This window comes from Haplochromis burtoni, unplaced genomic scaffold (assembly GCF_018398535.1).
Source record: "Haplochromis burtoni strain Fernald_Lab_line unplaced genomic scaffold, NCSU_Asbu1 Contig_36, whole genome shotgun sequence".
NCBI lineage: Eukaryota > Metazoa > Chordata > Actinopteri > Cichliformes > Cichlidae > Haplochromis > Haplochromis burtoni.
The window spans coordinates 1,904,504-1,919,691 of record NW_024582397.1 but is presented as its reverse complement, the minus strand read 5'-3'; the positions used below and the strand labels follow the sequence as shown (position 1 = coordinate 1,919,691).

The window sequence follows — 15,188 nt, the reverse complement described above, 5'->3', positions numbered from 1 at the left end:
AAAAAAAAAAAAAAAAAAAAAATCATTAGATATCAATAGTGTCACTTAAAGCCACCCCAGTGTTGTGGGGGAAAAGGCCCACAGATGAGATGGAACAAGGAAAATGTCTGGAGTGCTGGTTGTCTGTCAAAGCAGGAACTGGGAGGTGTTTGGAGTTGACCTCTAAGGGCAAGGACTTCCCAAAGCCCCTCTGCAAAACAACAGCAGACCCGGCAGCTGACAGTGGGACACAGGCTGCTGCTCTGCTATGCCTGCCTTTAAACCTCACCGACTCCCCTCATCTCTCTTCCTCTCTTCTGCAGCGTGCCATCCACAAGGGAAAAAGTGCACAGCCTTTTAAAAGGGCAAGCGGGAGAAAGAAGACGCAAAAGATATCACCTTGCCGATATGATCTGTCTGGAATGTAGCAGCGCTTTACTGTATTTGAACAAACACGTCTGTGATGTCAGATACAACAACGGACAGATGGGGAGAGTTTAGCAAACAGCAGCTTGATCAGCCAGAGAGCAAGAAAGACAGTTTTTAATGCATGCAGTGTGAGTCACACTGTGCGTGATTAATATAGACAACTTATCACGACACATGTCAATACTGAAAGTATCTATTTAGGAAGAAATAGATTTTCTCTTTTCAAATCTTTTTATGACTTGTAATCTTATGTGCAGCACTTTGTGATTCTGTCTTGAAAGGTGCTATATAAATAAAAATGTATTTATTTATTTATTTATTTAAAAAACTAATGAGGAAGAAGCCAAAGAAGATTTTTTTTTCTTCTTTACAACAAGCCAAGAAAAACTAGTGCAAACTTTAGTGTTATTATTTGCAATGTATTGATTTTATAATGGGAAGATTGTTTAGTACACAGCAGCGGCACGTAGAAGATTGTTTGCAGCTTCATATAGCAGACATGATTAAGCTCACTGTCTGACCACGAGTGATGAGTAAAAATTACCTCAGCCGAACTATGCAAGAGGAACTGGGAACACACTGGATTCGTCAGTTGTTTTCATGTTCTTTCTGCTTATTCTGGACGTTGTTCAAAAAAAGCAGCTGGGCCACTCCCACCCCCAGCATTAAAACACTGCCCACCTCTGGAACCTCAATCAGCCCCAAAGAGGAGATAAACTCCAACCAAGTGATTTACATTTAGACCATGACTTTTTTTGGTGGGAAAGAAGTGAAAATTATCCACACGTCTGCAAAGCCACTGTCACATGTTTGAGAGGGGCTGCATTTGTGAAGTGAGGAGCTGTTGTACAGTAAGTAAGTCTTACTGTAGTGATTCACATATACAATTAGAAAACCTTAAACTATGACTAGTCATTACATTGCATAAACATGCTGTCTCCTGTCTTCTCCACTAGTTGCATCCATGCTTTAACTGGCAGTGTTTTGCTTTGCACATGATTTGCATGTTGGGCCTGCAGTGGTAGTACCAGTTTGTACTCTCGCCCTACACTGGAGCAGATTCTACCCTGCACTAAATGAGCTATGTGGCATATTTTCAGAAATCATCTGTGGAAGGTCGCGGGAGACGATAAATACAATGACCAACTATTTCATCAGCTAACTACTGATTAACAAACACGGGCCTCAGCTGGTTTGGGAAGGGCACGGTGGTACAAATGGTTGAATATTGACAGGGAAGTTGTTATTAAGGATTAAGATATATTTTCATAAATAATCCCCTCTGATTGGCACGACTGAACTGAACATTTTAACATAAAACATGGCAGTTACAGCTCCAAAACAACACATTCCTTTCACCTCTTCTACTGACCGATCAAAGTTGCTACCACGTTCTCAAGCACAGCACACCTCCAGGAATGTCTGGAGTATTGTATCTGAAAATATCCCGCTACATTCACGTAATTGCATCAGATGACAGCAATACTGGTAAATAAATGGCCCTGATTGTCCATATAGCCTGACTTTAAGTGGAAGGAATGTCAGATGGACAGATGATCGCATTCACAAGTCTGCCTGTTCTGGACACTCCATCTCATGACTCTGTTTTCTGGCTGAAACAGTGTTTGTGTAGTTGTTTATAGGTTATTTTTCAGGGTGAGAAGCAGTGTGAGAAGGGCTCCGAGGCTGCTCCCTGCTTTCTTGCTTGCAGTCCATTATGTGGGCTCTATCTTGCCTTGAGAGGTTTTTTTTCTCTCTCTCTCTGGTTGTTTATATAGTACTGTAACCAAGCAAATTTTTTCCTCTGTAGTATTGCAGCTGCCTTTCCATACTGTCCATGGTGGTCTCTGTGTAAACATTAGCCAGCTTTAAGTGGAAGACAATGACTAAATGACCGGACAGCATCTGAAGACATTCAAGGATGGATTTCCAGATGAAACAGAGAGATGACATCATGGCAAAATCAGCTAGCAGGAACACGGAGAGGCCTGGTAACGCTACACCATACAAAAACAGTGGACAGCTGTATTTATAGGAGATTGTCTCATGGCTCTATCTGCCTTCATAAATCCTATTATCTGATTTGTAGCCATTCCCCTGCCTAGCATCCAGCAAGAGACTAGCAGCTTTGGCTTATATAGACTTATCAAAGCACTCAAGTGTTGTGACATTAGTTGACTTGGCTAGGATGAAAACTGGTCACATCAGTTGTTGATTAGACATTACCTCATCATATTTGGATAAAACCAAACGACAGTTTGCGTGCATCTCAGCTCTTTAGCCAAAATTATAGACAGCTGTCATCTATTGCACAGGCTTACCTCCATGTTATTATCATACATCCCAGCGGGTGGCCTTTCATGTAAAATCTGCTGTCATTTCATGTTTTTAGTGGACTCCACATCAAAATTAGGACTATAAGACTAAAGCACAATTTCCAACACCATTTTTTACTAAATGATGTTAGTTTTCTAAAATATTGCAAATTGTCTGCTGTTTACAATACAGAAGCAGTTAAGTGAGGGTTTAATATCAAGTGGACCTTGATGGGATGGTTCAATAAATCCTGCATAGAATCAATAATGTAGTGCTCAGTATCCTCTTGTTTTAGTTTGTCTATATCTATGTTAGATGCACACACACACACACACAACTGTACAGTCAGAAAGAGTGAAAAGATCACAGGAAACACAGAATACTGTCTCATCTGTGGGACATGAAGGTTTTAAAACTTTGCCCCTTTACACGCTCTGTATTCACTGTTCTGCCTTCAGGCTTACATTACAGAGCACCAAAGATCAGTAATCATTACAAACATTAGTTTGTTCACTGTGCAATCGGATTAAACCCAGGGACCTTTGAAAACCTTTTTGTATTTATTATCATTTTTTGTTGTTGTATATTAGTCGTTTCTTTTATTATGAGGGCGTGATGCTGTAAACTGTCTTCATGAGATCTTTACGAGTTAGAAAAAGGATGCACCGGCTACAAGTAAACTATACGAGTTTGACAGCAGTTAATATCAAATGACATGAACACAAAGAGTCACTTTGGCAGAGTGAGAAAGCAGACAAATCGGGTAACTTCTGTACCGATCAAACTTCTAAACGTAGACAAACTAAACGGAAGTGCATTCACTTACATATCTTCTGAGTTTTTTCTCCGGTGGTGATTTTCTCAGCCAGCCTTGGAAGATGATTTCTCCGCCGCTCATGTTTGTCAGTGTCTGCTGCTTCTTCTCGCTCTGAAACTGCGGTTTGCCACTAGTACATGATGGCTCCTTAGGGCTTGCCTGTTCAAAGTGCTGTCGGGGTTTGGCTCTCCCTGCTGCTGTCTGCTCCCCCCATTTGATAAAAATCAAAGTAGTGATGGTCGCAGATTTAGACAGTCGCTCCCAATGGTACCGTGTAAAACAAGAGGCGTGCAAAACGGTGCGATTCTGCTTTTAGGCAATTACGCACGACCGGCTGACGAAGAGCCGCCGCCAAACTCAACTGATGCAGGGTGAGGAAGTATCATAGGGTGTCTGCAGTTTGTTTTCCTTAGATACCACGCCCACCGTGAATAGAGGGATGGGCTGCACTGGGATGAACAGGATGGGGGAAGATCTGCTACTAAACAGCTCCCCAAGCGACTCCGGATAAAACAATATCAATTTGTCTCTAACACAACGAGCAGATCTAGAAGCGATTTTCTGTTATTTCAAACCCCTACATTATTTTTCTCTAAATAATTAAAAATAAAAAAAGTTGTATGAGCCCATGATGTGATCCAAGTATAGTTCGATATTATGAAAGACAGAAGGCAGTTTCTTAACTTTCTGCGTTTTGGAAAAACAGATAATATGGATTCAGGTAACAAATTTAACTTGGCAAAAAAATTGGCATTTTCACACTAGTTGAAATGGGAAAAGGCACCATCTGGTGGGAAGTTAACATCTTGCTCTTAAAACCAACCTTGTTGGAAAACTGAACCAGAAAATTAAAAGTAACCAGGTAATGCTTCCCTAGGAAGTATTGCTCATGTCATCAAGTATTCCTTGAAAACTAAAATGTATCAATTCAAATTCTGACAATGAGCAATTCCCATTATAGAAGCAAACACAGAAATAAAAAAAAAATTAAAACAATCCTGAATATTACATTTATTTAATGTTTTCAAGACATACATAACTTTAACACATCCAAAATGCTTGAATTGTTTTTTCACAGAAGACAAGAATGAGAAAATCTTGGGAAAGGAACGACATCTTTTATGTTGTCGACACCAAGAATGCATTGCAAATATCGCTCAAATCCCAGTCCAAAGCCGCCATGAGGGACAGAGCCAAAACGCCTCAAGTCCAGATACCTGCAAAATTCACAAGTGTTTTTAGACTTCTTTTAATGTCCATTAAAATATCATAAATATACAGATGTTTTTACTATTATTACTTTACCAGCTATAGACGTCTTCTAATCCAGCCCTGGAAAAAAGTACAATAATTGACATGAGATCAAGTTCTACAATAAATGTATGATTTCCATGGTTTTGTCCACTGCTGCATGAAAGTGCCACACAAATGCTCTGTATTTTTGCACAGTACAATATTTTCTTTTTTGTTTACAAACATCTAAATTCCTTTATATAAATTACAAGAGATGTGATTAAAAAGTTACAAGACTCCACCCATAAAAATAGAAAAACAATCATTTACGTAAAGCTGTCTGAACTCACCCATCAAGGTCACCTTCTTGTTAAACTCTGGACCACTTGCAGCACTGCTTCTAATTTCATATTGCTCCCTAGATGGCCTGTTCTGACCACCTGCGCACCCGAATTTCCAACATGAACCTTAAACTTGTGCAAACATCAACTTCCGTGACACAACATTTATGTCAAGGATCCTCATTTGTAATGGTAGCTAGATCTCTGGGTAAGACCCAGCGACCCACAGGAGATTTTAGTGGATGTGCATGCAGTGTCGATGTCTGAAGATGATCTATTAGGTCAGGAGTGCGAGAGCAGGCAAGGTGTTTTTTGATTTATTCCTTTATTTTAATTCATGTGCGAGCTGAATTCCTCCCCCAGGGTCAGAATAGCAATGCAGAGTTCTACAGTAACATCCTGAGATATCTGAGAGAGGAAATCCAGCTAAAATTACTTCAACTTCAATGCCATAATGTACCTTCACATAGTGCAATGAAACATTTTGTTTGGCCACAGAAACGCAGGTGCAGCGATATTCTTGCCAGATTTGCCCCTCTGCAACTTTGTTCTCTTCCCAAAAATGAAATTCAAGTTAAAAGGTCACCATTTTACCATATCAGAGGAGATCCAGCATGCATAAGTATAAAGGGACTGAACACAGACACAACCTTGGACAGGAGATCAATCAATTTTAGATCAGGTATGGTATCTTGATTTTTATGGGCAGAGTCATATAACTTTATGATCAAACTTCAGAAATAGCATCCCTTAAAAGTTTCCTTTCAGTGTAATATCTTTAATGGGCAGTGAGGTAAAACACTAAGCCATGCAAAATAGATGCTAACCCATCTAGTCTGATACAACAAGATGTGTCAGAGACAAGGGAGGGAGGGGGTGAGGGGTGGGGGTACAGAGCATTTTCTTTATTTTAATCAGCCTCCGCAAGACTTAAACTGCACCAGCTGGCCCGGAGTCTCACAGGCAGGATTATGACTGCTCTGAATGCATTCAGGAAAAATTCTAAAGCAATTGAGGATAAATTGAAAAATGTAGTCGAAATCTTTTGGCATAAGCCTTCCTATACTCGTGGAGTATGAATTCTTACTCTTCCAGCCGAGCACTCAGCAGATTCAGCCTCTCCTCTCTTAGGGAGCCCCCACAGAGCTCTCCAACTCCTGGCACAAGAAGGTCCACTGCAGCTGCCTGCACAACAGTCAAAATCAGCTCAGATATGCAAATTACTGAAATACCCTAACTGACAAAGAAGGAAATGAGAGGTTAGATCATTCATTCACCCTGTTATACAGTATAACTGACTCTTACTGTACGCTCAGGATGATCCTGGTTGTCTCTTGCATAAAAAGGCTTCAGATCATAAGGATAATCAGTGACAAAGACTGGAATGTTGCCACAGTGTTTCACCAGGTACTTCTCGTGTTCTGTCTTAAGGTCACAGCCCCACTGTAGAAAAGAAGAGCCGTGTGGAATAAACTTGTTGTTAGCAAGCAGAGTGTAGAGGAAGAGATCTAGTTTGCAATATCAACATAAAAATGTAATCATTGCCACTCACATCTGTTGGGAAGGCAAATCTCTCTGAACTGCGGCGCAGGATGTCTATAGCTTCTCTGTAGGTAATCCTTAGAAAAGACACCAAATATTCCTTCAACTTTTGTCTCCATATTATTTATGTCATCCACTTTTTAAATGTGATATACAGAAAAGGAATAGACTTACACAGGAAAGCTATTCTTTATCATAGCATCTACAGTGTCCTTGAGATATATGAATGCAAGAGGAAACACATAAGTTGAGCTAATAATGAAGTCAGACAGAGTAATGGCTGGAGCCAGGTTATGTCCCCAAGTGTCCTTCAGGACTTACCCTGTGCCCAGGAGTCACATGCTTGTGAAACAAATCCACATCCTCCACACAGTGAGCCAATACATGCTCTGTGGCAAATCTGAACATGTCCTCCATAACCTAAGGAGCAGGCCAAGTTTAATAATTAAAGCTTTCCCAGGCAACTGTGCACAAGGGCAACTTTAAAAGTCACATGGGGAATTTGCAAAATTTGAAGTTCAGTACACAGAAATTATATGATGACATCAGTTCAGTTTATTTTAGATGCTTTTCTAATCTTACTGATCACACAGAACACTTAATACTACAAGCCACAATTAACCACACATGCATACAGCGGTTTATTTTGTACCATTTCAACACTTTATTTACCTCAAATTACAACCACTAACCTAGCAAGCATGGCTTTAGACTTTGGCCTAATATAGGACGCAAACTTTCAAACAAAAACTGACAAACAGAACAGCAGACATCTGTGAATTTGAAAGAAGGGAAGCCGAATTAATCTATAACCAGTACAGAAATATGTAGTATAGAATAAAAAGTTAACAGGCTTAAACATGTTATTCAATGTCCTGTTTGACTGACAAATAGCATTTTGTATCTGAGGTCGAATACAGATCAAATATGACATAGCTAACCTTAGTGAGATCCTCTAAGGACTGTGTGAAGGAGATCTCTGCCTCTACCATGTAAAACTCAGCCAGGTGGCGTCTGCTTTGGGAGTTCTCTGCACGGAAAGTTGGCCCAAATGTATAGACTTTAGAAAAAGCCCTAGAAGAGTATGAGTTATAAGTAGAAACATACTTTAGTGTACATAGCTGAATACAACTGATATGAATATGTAAGCTTTAGAATGTGCAGAAATTGATAAAGTAAAATGAAAGTAAAAAAACAATACGATTAAGCACTTAACATCCAATAGTTATCTGACAACAACGTAAAGTAAGTTGATTTCTCCTGTAATTTGTCAACTTTCTGTAGTTTACCTCACCCTGACACCACTTCCAAATGAAGTTGTCCAGACACGGTCAAGTAGGCTGGTACAGAGAAAAAGTTCTCTCCATCTGCATAATCTGGGCCTGATGGCTGTGTTAAAAGCGGGGATTTCAAGTTTTCAAACAGTGTCATAAATCTGCTCAGACTAAAGCACGGGGCTTTAACTTTAAAAAAACAGAGCTGTTAGTGTGTTTAGATGCTCACCTCCACCTGAAAGAGCTCCCCTGCCCCTTCGCAGTCATTTGAGGTGATGATTGGAGTGTTAATCTCTACAAAGCCATTGTCCTGGAGGAAAAAAGGTAAACAATAAAAAAAAACCTCTTGCTCCTCATTTTTTATGAAACTCCTCCACTGATGTTCTCACCTTGAAATATGAGTGAATTGCTGCAGTGGCCTCACTTCGTATCCTCAACAGGGAGCTAAAAGCATTTGTTCTGCACCTGAGATGAGGAAATTGGCGAATATACTCAAGGCCATGTCGCTCTTTGATTTTAAAGGGAAAGTCCTTAAAAAGAAGAATATAAAACAAAATACAATAAATTTGTGATTTCTATAGCAACCATATAAACAGTTACAAAATGTGTATGAGAAATTTGTTCTTACCACAGGGTTGCATTCTCCAACTACATTGATTTGCTTAGCATCAAGTTCAACTGGTTGTTTTTGGTGTGGACTTTTCTTAAGAATGCCCGTGACTTCAACAGCACTACCAAATGTGAGCAACCTAAATTTGTGAGAAAAACAAAGAATATTCTAAGCATGCACTTTTCATGTCAGAAACTCTGTGGCAAAGAATTGTCTATAGGGAGTAATGCCAAAATGCTTACGGATCACTCAGCTCTGAACTTGCGACAACCTGCAATGACTGCAAGGAGCTCCCATCATTCACATGGAGAAAGACATTGGCTTTCTGAGCTCTAACCGAGCGAACCCATCCCTAAAACAAAGACACAGAACAAACTACACTCAGCTATTCCATCTGAGAAAACAAAATGTGCACATTTTGCATACATAATCAGGATGTTGGTAATTTGAGAACTCACTGCTTGTTCTTTCTCAACATGGCACATAAATGCATAGAATGTGGTATGATATTATTTGAAAGTATGTGAGAAAGTGCAGCATTAGGCATTAGGGTATGGGTGTTGTGATGTACTGGTACTAACAATAACCATGATCATTTCAAATGGAATTCTGAGATCATCAAATTGAATAATGAATTAATAATATTGCACTTAAGCAGATTATTTGTGGATTTTGTTTACATCCGATATGTGGAAGTGACCTTGGGCAACATATTGTAAAAAGAAAACCCTCTATGAATGTGTGAGTGGTCAATAAAACTAGAAAGATGCTACAAAAACGCAGCTCGTTTATGTTTATACAGTTATTTTTATGGACTCTTTCTCTCCACCTAATAATACACTTGTTTTGAGTGTAACTTAGAGGCAAAACAAGATGTTTTACTACAGTCGCATAGCGGCATAGTGAAAATATGATAATGTGGTGATGTAACAGATTTTCAGCTAGTGATGGCTGGGAGTCAGCAAAAAAATATTTAGGGTTAGCAGTGGTTAACTTTCACAAATACCAGTTTAGTTTGTCGCTACTTAAGTTCCACGCATGCACTCAGGCAAATTAGCATAAAGTGGTTTTTACAGAAATTGTTATTTATTTACTACCTACAAGTTTCAGCAGAATTTGCATAAGGGTGAAGTTTGTTTAGCAGATTCTTAGCAATCACATATAACAAGCCACCATTGTTGTGAGTTAAGCTGCAAATGAGCTGAAGTTCCTGCGGCAGGGTTGATCGCACAAATAAGCGCGGTTACCAGAAAATACTAACCAATAAACATAACTTACCTGAACTTTGATGTTAGATCCCAATTCTGCCCCAGACAGCGCTTGGGACACTCTTAGTTTAGTTGGTGTATTCTTACAATAATGTCTAATACCTGCCTCTATTCCCCGAGATACTGAGGTGGCTGATGCAAAAGAAAGGACTTTAGCTGCCGACTGCAACATTGTGACAAATGCTGTTGTTTCAGACGCAGAACCTGCTAAAAGCACAACATGCTACTATCACAATCTGAAGACTCAGAAGACAATATATTTAACAGGTGTATTAGATGCACCGCATTTTGTCTGGAGTTGACTTTCAGATTTCACGCTGTCTGAGACTGAATGCAACGCTTCCTGTTTAGGTCATTCGCCATTCGTCCAATCCAGTCACGTGGTTTATTAAACTCCAATCACGTTTCTGTTTCTTGCTGCAGGGAGTTGTAGTGTTATTTAAAGACGAACGTATAAAAAAATTACTCAGGAGGGTTGGAATTATTATTTTTCCACAGACATTGCATTAACAGTGGATTATTTTAAATTAACAGTATAATCTACATTGTTTAGTCGTATTTATTTATTTATTTATTTTCTAACAGGGGGAACCATAAAACATGAAAATACTATACACTGTTCAAAGCTTTGTAAGAACCTTTGCTGCAATGCCCCTCTTACTCCCTGTATGAGTAATGACAGTGCGTAGATGGATTTTGTGATCTTGGATGTAAAAACGTGTCAAATGTCCCATTACCAGCTAAAATAAAAAGAAGGAAAAAAAAATCTCTCTTCAGGTAGATTGGTAGAAGATTTCACGCAAAGGTCAGTCAACCCCCGCTATCTTCCAAAATTTCCAAAACATTTTCGGCTGTAAAGCGAACACATGTGGAGTGAGTCAGGAGTGTAATGAAGCAAGCCGAACAGCTATCACAGCCACGTGGAAATGTTCTTTAATCTTTCGTGATGTATCTGCCGTCAGTGTGGGGTTCATTTGCGCGTAAACCTCGTTAATTCAATACCCACAACGACACTGGGTCTCTTCCCACCATTTGCTGCTGGAGTAAATCAGATCACGCCAGCAATATAATAAGATGCCATGGACTATTATTCACCTGGTCTCGCCTGTCAGCTTTGGAGCCCCTGACCAGAGCCGGGTGTCTCCACCTCCGGCTGCTTATGACACATCATCATTAAACTCAACATGATGCATTTGAAACGTTAGCAAGGTCATTGATATTAATTATCTCCAGCCTGGATGGAGCAGTTATGTCCATGGCCTTATTTTAACAGGAAGCAGAACTATTCTATTTTTTGATTAATTGACAAAAAACATAAAATGCTTCCTTTTTCTGTCATTTTTGGCATCTGGGTTTGAAAACCCGCCACTTTCAATACACCAAAATTAACTGTATGAACTGTATGTATCCTCCTGTCAGAATAATGAACTGGAGCTCCGTTTAGTTTAATGTCGCGCAATATCTTACTCTACCACAAGGTAGTGCTGTAGCTCTATGATATTTCTTCTCCCTTTAAAAATCCCCACCTAGTGTAGATTTATTCATTTACCCCCGAGTTGCTTCCAATATATTATTCATTTGAAGCTCCGAGGCCTACTGAAATGAAAGCAAGCTGGCATTGTTATGTTCTCTCTGCAGTTCTACCAACCACAATGCAAAGGACCTGCTGGCTTTGGTTGGCAGCGGATAGTCCAGCGCACAGTCAGTTCACGTTGCATCCAAAACTGTTTTCTCCGCATCAACAGGAACAGCGAGGTTGCAGTGCCCACAGTGCATAGCTCTGATTGATTTGAATTTTTTTCCGTGACAACTTGCACGTGGGAGAGATACTTGATGGGGTGTCGCATTTTTTATTTCCACAGATTCTCATCCTCCCACAAGAACCACAAAACAATATATGCACGAAACTAGGTAAACACAGTAGGGGTATGACTTTAAAACTGTTGCATAACTACGGGAAAAAAAATAAGAAGAAAAGGGGAGGAAAAAAGCAAAGTAAAACGCTATTCCTTCTATAACAAGAAAAGAATTAAATAGTTCTCCCTGTTAGAACTGTAGCTCCTTCTTCTTTTAGCCTCTACAGGTAGGAGAGTTGTTTGGCAGCGGTCTGACAACTGCAATAGAGCTTAACAACTTGTTAAAATCAATACAAGATTAGTCAGCAAAACAAAGGATTTTGCTGTAAAAGCTTTGATCTCAGGAGGATCACTGAACTTGGAGGGCAAGTGCATCCCTATTGACAGCCTCCCCATGCCCCCTTTCACCAGCCTTCAGCTGCCCCTCCAAATATTCTGCATTCTCAAAAGGAAGGGTGCATTGATTTTATGTAACATGGGTCGTTAAGTGCTGATTAGACCATTATAGTGATGTGATTTCAGGGAATGGGTTTTGGTGACAGGCAGCCAAACACAAATCAAAAGGAACTAACAACCCTTACTAAAAGAGATTTGGGCTGCTGCACTGCTTTACCTATGACTTACTACTACAATACTCTGTTTGTGTGGGTTTATATGTAATGTGCCAGTTTGAGCAATCTCCAACTGAGCGAAAATGCCCAAGTAAACTGCTCAAGATATTCACTCTGAAAATGATACTAACCATCACAGATAGATCCTTTTTTCTTTGTAAAATAAAAATGGTGTATTTGTCCTTGTGCTTAGATAGTCCATCGATTATTCCTTTAAAACAAAAAATTCGGACAAACTCTTTATACTATTTTATAAAGCAAAAATGCAATGGCTGCTGTTTCTCAATGCTCAATATTTGTGCAAATATTGTATATATTTTGATAGAAATATACACTGTTAACAATATTATTTACACTGTTTAAGATTTTCCATCTAATTTGCTTGTAAAGTAACATTTATGAGCATCTTTTGAAACCTGTGTCTAGAAAATTCTGCAAAGAAAAGGAAACATAAAGACTATCTAACATCGTGTTAGGCTTTCCCTCTCAAAGTGGAATAAATTAATCATTGTAGGAAAAATAACTGCAATTGTTACTGTGGGGTTGTCCCCTGTCAGACCAACCACGATGATTACATTCATCCTTTTCTGTTTTTACTCAGTGTGTACTTTGTGTTAAATGTGTTCCATACAGGGTCTGTTTTTTTTCTCACGAGCTACATCAAAGACAACTTTAATGGCAATCACCTTGTGAACACTGTGTTTTATAAAGTTCTTGCTAACTTATTTAAAAAAAAAAAAAAAACGCTCTTCTGGGTCAAATTTGACAGGTTCCTGTGGAGCTACGCATCTTGCCCTGCTCAGAAGTCTCCTTATAATTCACTCCCTGGCTCAAGGTTGGCAAGGAAGAGCAATAAAGTTGCTTCTCTGATTGCACTATTTTTCTCATACTGTGCCTCACAATGTGTCACAGGATTTCTGCATTGCTTTTTATGATATATTGTAGCAGAGAACCATCAAGTCAGTTCATGGTCAATAAGTTTACTTTTTGGAAGCAACAATCCTATGGATAAGAGGGTGGTGACTACTGTGTGCCAAGTTTCTAAATGTGGCTTCAAAATCTACATATATTCTAATATAGAATGTTTTAATTTTGAAGTGAGAGGAAATCCCCCCTCGTGTACAGAGGAGACAGTATCACAGACAAGAAAGTTGGACTATTTACAATACAGCTTTAAACTTAAACAGTGTCTTTAACAATTTGTCATTTCAACCCTTTCTTTTCTTTCACTGGAAGCAGTCAAAGACCAGGCACTCTTGAGATAGTTAAGAATAGATGATGAAAAATAGAAAAGCAGAGGGGTAATATCACAGTATTGTTACATATTACACATAGGCCACAGTCAAATGAAACAATTCATTCTCATCCGCTTCACAGCAGCATCACATGTCGGTTTTGGCTTTATGAGGACATAGTGTGGGCTCTGCTTCATTTCCCCAGGTTCCTTAATTTAACTTTGCAAGAGCTGGACGCGGCTCCCTTATCCTCATTTACAGGATAATTTGCAGAAATCATCCTAAATGGTAACTCTTAATTGTGATGCAGGAATTCTAGTTTTATCTATGTAACACCACAGGATTTATTTTCTTAACTTGTTGGGGGGTGTAGCTTGAGAATGCCTGTCTAGGGATACTCACATAGCACATCAGTGGGATGTTTTTATAATCCGCTGCTAAACCCAATGTCTTTCAGGATATTCAGCTCTTCAGGATATTTTACTGCTATAAAATGCAGCTACGTTGCTGCTGTGGCCAGTTATTCACTTCTCCATAGCACAAGGAAAGAAAAAGAAAAAAGAAGATTTTTGCCAAATTCTGTTCTCCACTACTTTTTCAGCACACATATGTCCTATTTTAAGAATACAAGCTAAATAGTTAACACAGTTAACAGCAAACCACATATGAGCAGTGAAAATAGCTCTTTTCAGCTTGTGTGGGAACATTACTCAGCAGTAGCATAAACATGTCCTTCCCCTACTGATATATTTCATTTACCTTACAGGGGATGAAATCTGGTTTCATTTCTGTGAGCAAAACATTATTCCTTTATATAATAAAAATAACTTATTAGCTTTGTAAAAAAATCATGTAATTTGAGTTGTGAGGCTTCAGCTGGTCCGGGGCAACACCGTCTATTCTGTAGGCAAGAATTTTTGAGACATGTGCATTTAATCACAAAGGTCAGAGTGCTGAAGTAAATGGTGTGATACCCCTGGGGCAGTTGTGTGTCTTTGCCAAGGGCAGTTTTGAAAAGTCAGTTCTGCAGTGTTATAATGTTCTCCTACGTTATAACACTTCCGCTCACGCCGCCACACATCCATCTGTCCTTGTTGTGCCCTACTGTCCTGCTCAGGTGATCTGAAATTAAATATATTTTATTATAACACATAAGCCAGCAGCCTTATTTTCTTTGAATTTCATACATATGCAACCATGTGAGCAAATGCTCTGTCAGCATATAGCAGCATAAATCTAAGCCTAATTATGTTATTTTATCCAGACACAGCAACTAACCTCTAATTAGCCAAACAATAAATGGTAATGTCTTGCTCTTCCATGTGGCCATTTGAGTTAAACTCAGTGCAGTAAAATGGATATGCAGCATTTCTATTTTTCAGTCACTTATATACACAATGGCCTAAGACCACGTGCTATTAATTATAAAACAGTTAACATTTACCAAAATTTGGCATCTTTTCACATCTACATTAAAGAGAAAGTTTAAATTTTGTAAAATAGAATGACAAAGAAGCGTACTTAAATACACAGAGAGGAAAAAGCAAGCAAATATATTTTTTAATAGCATCTCTGCTGCACCACAACACTGTCCTCCAGATGCCTCTGATTTGTGCATCTGATTTATTCATGCAGTCAATTCCAATTCAAGCACCTTTGTTGTAGAGCAACAGAAAC

The 15,188-nt window shown here is 39.1% G+C and overlaps 2 protein-coding genes across 4 annotated transcripts in view; both read right to left on the bottom strand.

The window, feature by feature from the left end:
- gab2 (GRB2-associated binding protein 2) overlaps positions 1–4,404 on the bottom strand; it is a 31,795-nt gene extending 27,391 nt beyond the window's left edge. For all 3 annotated transcript variants that reach the window (XM_005926535.3, XM_005926536.3, XM_042219686.1), the window contains exon 1: positions 3,551–4,404. In XM_005926535.3, the coding sequence (XP_005926597.1) occupies positions 3,551–3,622 (72 nt within the window). In that variant the 5' untranslated portion in view covers positions 3,623–4,404. The remainder of the gene's footprint in view (positions 1–3,550) is intronic.
- Positions 4,405–4,518: 114 nt separating this feature from the next.
- On the bottom strand, positions 4,519–10,160 carry nars2 (asparaginyl-tRNA synthetase 2, mitochondrial). The gene is made up of 14 exons (XM_005926534.3): positions 9,820–10,160; positions 8,784–8,893; positions 8,560–8,680; positions 8,321–8,461; positions 8,161–8,241; positions 7,952–8,046; positions 7,599–7,731; positions 6,979–7,077; positions 6,832–6,869; positions 6,668–6,734; positions 6,421–6,558; positions 6,203–6,300; positions 4,847–4,873; positions 4,519–4,758 (listed from the first exon to the last, which is right to left on the bottom strand). The coding sequence occupies exons 1-14, from the start codon at positions 9,979–9,981 to the stop codon at positions 4,614–4,616; spliced, it is 1,455 nt and encodes a 484-aa protein (XP_005926596.1). The 5' UTR covers positions 9,982–10,160; the 3' UTR covers positions 4,519–4,613.
- Positions 10,161–15,188: the final 5,028 nt, after the last annotated feature.